Below are 6,442 nucleotides of genomic sequence, written 5' to 3' on the forward strand. Positions count from 1 at the left end.
GCACCTTTCCCAGCACGGCACAGCGCCGCATCTGCCCGTGTCAGCTCAGCGGGCATGGCTGACATCACGAAACCGAAGCGGAGGACTGAGCTGGAGAGGCAGTGCCTTGCTTAGATCGCTTTCCGCCTTCTCCCGCGGGTGCGTCCCGCCGCAGGACGACAGAGACACCTCTTCTTCCAGATGGGAGAGAGAGGAGTGGCTGGAGGGGAGCTCGAAAGCGCTGCGAAGCCGAGAGCAAACAACAGGAGCAGAAGAAAGTTATACAAACACACTTTAAAATCGTGGCTGGGTTTCACAGCTCCCTGTGGATAAAGTAAACAGGAGGCGAATTGTTTTGTAATTTACTCCAGCGGACCGCAGAATCGTACCTTGTAATTTGGTGTCGGTTTACAGACAAAGGCGACTTCTATTTCCTAACCTTGCAGGTCCCTTGTCATGCTTGTGCCTTTTAAGAGGGACCCCAAGGGGGAAAGTGGAATTCCTTGGGTATTTGCCTTTTAGTCATGCTTGTAAGTCAAACAGTAGCCAGGCTTTCTTTTGAGATTAATAATACCTGCCGTCGGGGGATGCGCTTCCTTCTCCCCTCTCTCCCGACAGTGCCGCCCGGGGAGGACAAGCTTTCCCGGGAACAAACCCTCCCTCCTTCCTCGCGGGTGCCCGCAGCCCACGGGGCGAAGCGGAGCATTGGTGCCCTGTCTGGGCTGCAGCGGAGCTCGGAGCCGGGCGCCGGGCCCCCGCCGGCCCGCCCAGCTGCCCGCCCGAGCTGCCCGCCTGCGCCACTCGCCCTGTGGCCTTTGTCCCCAAGGCCTGCGAGGGCAGGGTTTTTCCGTGCCGAACCGGTGGCCGGCAGCTGGTCCGTGTGCCTACCGTGAGTAGATGCCCGTGTTTATTATATACACGAATACTGTCAGTATTTATTGCAAACACCCGCTTCTTAGAGAAAGGGAAAAGTATTTCCCCTTTTAGGAAACTAGTTTCGGCCATATGTTCTGCATACAGTTAGATTTCGATCAGTACACATTAGTGGGAACTAATGTTATCCCACATGCCTTTAATATTTTTCTTCCTTGGCAAAATAATTTTAAATTCACCAGTATTAATTTCCCCTGAACGGTGCTGAACGCGCCGAGGTGTATTGTGTCCATTTCTGCCTCTTGGGAAATCCTATTTTCACTTGCAGAAGCACGGAACTCTAGCCTCTTCGTTTCTCGACTGAATTTTTTTGGGTCACAATTTTGATCGCTCTGTATTTGCATTACCCAGCTCCCAAAGAGCAGTCTTCGTCAGGGAGGGGCGGGAATAAAGTTACTTATGTGAAATAAAGTTACTTAGGGGAAAAACCTCAGTGGTCCGTGGAAAACGTTCCCTCTGAAAGAAGGGAGTGCTAGAAAATAAAGTAATTTTCCTCGCCTTAATTCCCGAAGGGAAAGGATCCAGCCGCATTTTCAGACTCGGAAAAAAAGTCCATTGCTACGCGGGCGAAGCAACGGGAACGACCGCAAACGAAAAACGCGGTGGCTGAGGATTTTAAACCCTCGACCCCAGCCCGCTCCTCGGGTGGAGGGACGCCGCTCGCCTTAGGTTTCTTGGCTGTCACCATCACGAGCACTGCCGTCTTTTCTCGCTGCCTTTCCTCTCCCACTCCTTCTGTCGCCCCGCAATGAAATCTCGCCAGCTCCTCGCCCACCCCGGCTTCGCTCCGCGCCCGCCGCACCCACGCGCGGGCGGCGGGCACGGGCGCGGGGCGGGGCCGCGGCCGCGCGGGCCAATCGGAGCGGCGGCCGCGGGGCGGGCGCCCAATGGGCGGCGCGGGCGGCGCGGCGGGCGCTGATATCGCGGCGGGCGGCGCGGCGGGGCGGACAGCGCGGCTGATAGCGCGGCGCGCCGGATAGATAGCGCGGCGGGCCCAGCCCGGTGCCATCGCCGGCCCCAGCTCGGTGCCATCGCCGGCCCCAGCTCGGAGCCATCGCCGGCCCCAGCTCGGAGCCAACACCGGCCCCGGTGCGGTCAGCGCGCACCCACAGACACGCACCGCACGGCCGCCCCGCCGCGCAGCCAACCCCCCGACGGCGCAGCGTCCCGGCTGTCAGGGAGCCTTAAGCCCCAGGTGCGGGGATCGGGAGTTTCTTGTCTCCGGCCGGTCTGGGGTAGCGGCCCTTGCGAACTGCGGGGAGCTGAGGGGCTGCGTGCTTCCTGGACCACCTGTCTTTGGTAAGTGTGGTGTGCAGCAGCAAGGACAGAGAGGTCGTGTTGGAGCAGGTGAGGTCGGAAGATGCAACTTCCGCAGGGAGCTCTAGGAGCTCATACTACCTTTGGTTGCTGGAGCGGACAGCGGCGATGTGTGAAGTTCGGCTGTCCGCTGCCTGTCTCCCAAGCTTGAACGCAGCTGGCAGGAGGGTTCTCAGGATCCTGTAATAAGCAGGACCCTGTTGAGACCGGACAGAGCCGTAGCGCTGCAGCGCGGGGCATTTCCCTGGGACGGTTCCTCCCGCATCCTTCGCTGCAGGAGACGCGCTCCTGCCTGCGGCGGACTAGCGGAGTTCCCCGCAAGCTGCGCCGGGAGGGAAGGGGGCAGAGAGGGAGGCGTCCGTCGTGGCTAAACTGGGCCTCGCTCGGGTCGTGCGCAAGAGACCCGAGGGGATGGTAAGGGAAAGACGACATGCCAGGCGGGCTCTGCCGCGATTTCCCGACTGGCACGCATCTCGGCAGGGTGCAGGCGGGCACCTCGGCAGCCGGGCGTGCTGCGGCTGCCATTCCGCCGCGGGGGCTGGAGGTCTGACCCCTCTCTTGCAGCTGTGCCGCCGAGGAGCTATGGCTGAGGAACGCGCTGGCGCCGACTGGGAGATCGACGTGGAGAGCCTGGAAGGGGAGCCGGACGAGGCACCCAGCGCTCCGCGCGGCAGCACCGGCCCAGAGGAGGAAGAAGAAGAGGAGGAAGGCGAGGAGGCAGCGGCGGCCCCGCGGCGGGGCGAACCGCGGAAGCTGAGCCGCACGCCCAAGTGCGCCCGGTGCCGCAACCACGGCGTGGTGTCGTGCCTGAAGGGACACAAGCGGTTCTGCCGCTGGCGCGACTGCCAGTGTGCCAATTGCCTGCTGGTGGTGGAGCGGCAGCGCGTCATGGCCGCCCAGGTGGCGCTCCGGCGGCAGCAGGCCACCGAGGTGAGGGGCACGGGACGCGGCGGGACGGGACGGGACGGGCGGCCCCGGTCTGACCGCGCCCTCCGATCGCTCTCCTAGGACAAGAAGGGGCTGACGGGGAAGCAGGCAAGTCTGGAGCGCAAAGCCGTCTACCAGAGGCACGTCCGAGCGCCCAGCCTCTTGGCGAAGAGCATCCTGGAAGGTAAGAGCATCCCCTGCCCCTCCACGGCTTCCCTCGGCCCCGCAGCACGGCTGGCAGGGGGGAAACCCCGCTGTGCCCCAGGAAGACCCGCACCTCCCGTTCGAGGCGTGAAATGCAGCGTCCTTTCCCGAATTAGGCGTTAAAGCGCGCCCCGCTACCAGCGCCGGGCGACGGAGGCTCCTGCCTTTCGAGGTGGGAGTCGATGCGGCAGAATTTCAGTTCCTTGCCCCCTCTGCCCAGAATAATGCCTGAAATGCTAGCAACGGTAGTTTGAAATTTGAGAGTTACTGTTACAAGCTGGCAGTCTTTTTACATGGTTCCCCAGCAGCGTTCTGCAGCGCAGGGTAATTTATTCACAGCGCACTTTATTCGCTGGCATTTTAATCAGCAAAAGAGTAAAGAGATTAATTTTTTCTTTTTATCTGAATGCCTAACACAGCAGTACTGTTTGCGACATTATCAATTATAAGATCTGAAAAATAAGGTGCTTAATTTTTTCACTGTCGAAAATATTAACCGTAGAAGAATTATCTTTTAAAGATTGTTATTTCAGTGAAAGGGTGTATTTCTTTCCTCGGTCCCGTTTGGGACTGTGCACACATTTATTCCTATGTTTGGTTTAATTACTTTCCATACCATATCCCTATAAATAATTGTATTTCTCAATTCAATTATTTTTTTCTGAAATAGAAAGCTCTTTTCTTTGTCTGTTCAAACTCAATTAATATTTAATCCTTTTAAAAACCTCTAATTTATGTCTACAGTTCTTTTTTAAAAAAAATTTTCTGTATTCTTTCCTCTAATTTATTATAACTATCTTTTTCTTTTCTCCTAGTTCTCCTTGGGATTTTCTACCATCTCTAGCAATGTGTACATAGTGATTCATCTTTAGAAAATAGAAAAGACACCAGCTGTAGATATAGGTATCTTCCTTGGAAAAGGGGAAACGTGTATGAGAGGAATGGGGGTGAAAACAGGTAAAATCCTGTTCTCCTAACTCATGTAAATACTTCCATTAATTCAATGGAATTACTTGTCTGGGTAGAGCAAACAGGATTGGATCCTATGCATTATATTAAATTAAGCCAGGTAGCTTGGTAATTGAATGCACTGGACACGGAATTTCTATGGTTTATTGAAGTTCTAGTTCATAAGAAATAAAATATTTGAATGCTTTCCATATGTGTTAAAAGTGAATGGGTATCTCTCTCCTTAAGCCTCATTGATGGAATACCAATCCTAATACACAATAGGGATTTGCCTTTTTTTTTTTTTTTCTTTTCTCCCTCCTCAATCTGTTTGTCTGGAATTGCTTTTTTAAAAACTACTAATCAGCTAGCTTTGATGGATACTAAACATGTCAAAAAAGAAGGGCTTGCTTATCTGCACTGAGGAACTGACTGTGCCTGATCACTAAGCCTCTGTGTCATGGTGACTTCTGTAGGAGCTGATGGTGACCAGGGTCTGTGACAAGCGCACAGTGCTTGGTGGGACTGGCTCATGAAGCTGTTTTACAAACACAACTTTAATGTTTCAGTGGCCTAATTCCTAATGCTGCTTTGTTGTTTTAGGTTACCGTCCTATTCCAACAGACTCTTACCTGGGAGGGAATTCACCCTTGCCACCTCCTGTAAGTGACAGGATGAGAAAGAGACGGGCTTTTGCTGATAAGGAGTTGGAGAACATTATGTTAGAGAGGGAGTATAAAGAGAGAGATATGATGGAAGCTACACAAGCAGCTGCCCTTTTTCTCCCTAACCGTATGGTGCGTGGAGCTGAATACAATTCGTATAAAACAGCCTTCAACACTACTCAAGCTGATAATCCCAATAAGGAATTTTCCGATTTTTTACCAACCTGCCTTGACCTAACAATGCAGTATTCAGGACCTAGCAACATGGAACTAATTTCTTCTAATGTCAGTGTAGCTACTACCTACAGGCAGTATCCCCTGCCTTCTAGGTTCTTAGTGTGGCCAAAATGTGGCCCCATTAGTGATGCTCTCCTCTACCAGCAATGCCTTTTAAATGCTACTGCTGTCCAAGCTCTCAAACCTGGGACAGGTTGGGATGCCAGGGTCTCACAAAGTCAGGACTGTCCAAACACTGAGCATGACCTTATGCCTCCAAAAATGGAAAATTCATTCGTTCTGACTCACACGCGAGACATTCAGCAGTCACGTAATGAAATACTGTGCCTTCATCAGGAAACTCGTGAGAGGTCAGCTTTCTCTCCTCCAAAAAGGACTTTCTCCCAGATTTCTGATAAGGGTTCTCTGACTCCTCAGGAGCAGGCATTAAGCAAGATCAGCAAAAACAGTTCCAAACCCCCTCCACCTCTCAAGTACAGTGCATTTCAGTCACTGTTCCATCAGACATTTCCTGACACTCCAACAGCAGAGTTAAGAATGTCATTTGTGAAGGAGACTTTTGAAGATACTTCTAAGAAATTCAGGGAGTGTACTCTTAAAGAGAATCAAAAATACAAGTTTACTGTAGACAAATCCACAAAAGACTTCTTTGGGGCAAAACAGGCCACAACAAAATTTTCAACAACTGAGCCACTGTCATTTTCAGTTGAATCCATCCTTAAACGACCTTCTTCTGCTGCTACTAATGTCTCTGAATGAATGAACTTTACCTTCAGAGTAGAGAAGCTTTCTAAGCTTTGCTTTCTGCAGAATTGCTCCTGCCTGCAATTTTAAAGATTTTTAAAGAGGATTTTCTGCAGTAAATGGTAATGATTTCTTTTATTTCAAAATGATGTACATAAATATGCATGTTTTCTGAAAACAAATTTAATTTTTTAAAATTGAAACTGCATGTACAGATTGTAAAGTGTTTTTATTTTAAGCAGCCCTTCAAACCATTCAATAAAATGAGTTTACTTACAAACATAGACTGATCTCTGTCATGTCTCTAGCACCTTGCAGGCAAGTATGCCCTACTTTCAAATGCACTTTTTGTTTTATCTGCCATTATAAATGTACTTACTACTTAAGTTGCTGGGGTAAGCAGTCATTTCTCCTTTGAACCTCCAGCAGTTATGAGAAGAGGTAACAACAGTTCATGTAGGCTAGTGTGAATTCACAATACTTCTTAT

General features: G+C 51.6%; 1 protein-coding gene across 2 annotated transcripts; it reads left to right on the top strand.

The window, feature by feature from the left end:
- Nucleotides 1-2,060: 2,060 nt before the first annotated feature.
- On the top strand, nucleotides 2,061-6,238 carry DMRT2 (doublesex and mab-3 related transcription factor 2). 2 transcript variants are annotated; one of them, XM_077790335.1, is made up of 4 exons: nucleotides 2,061-2,211; nucleotides 2,794-3,159; nucleotides 3,238-3,340; nucleotides 4,912-6,238. In XM_077790335.1, exons 2-4 carry the CDS (start codon nucleotides 2,812-2,814, stop codon nucleotides 5,967-5,969), a joined length of 1,509 nt encoding a protein of 502 aa, XP_077646461.1. In that variant the 5' UTR covers nucleotides 2,061-2,211; nucleotides 2,794-2,811; the 3' UTR covers nucleotides 5,970-6,238. The 2 variants fall into 2 exon arrangements, with proteins under 2 accessions (XP_077646461.1, XP_077646460.1); XM_077790334.1 differs by lacking the exons at nucleotides 2,061-2,211; nucleotides 2,794-3,159; nucleotides 3,238-3,340 and adding an exon at nucleotides 4,209-4,317.
- The last annotated feature ends 204 nt before the right edge of the window (nucleotides 6,239-6,442 follow it).

The sequence above is a fragment of the Lonchura striata genome, chromosome Z, assembly GCF_046129695.1.
Source record: "Lonchura striata isolate bLonStr1 chromosome Z, bLonStr1.mat, whole genome shotgun sequence".
Classification (NCBI taxonomy): Eukaryota; Metazoa; Chordata; class Aves; order Passeriformes; family Estrildidae; genus Lonchura; species Lonchura striata.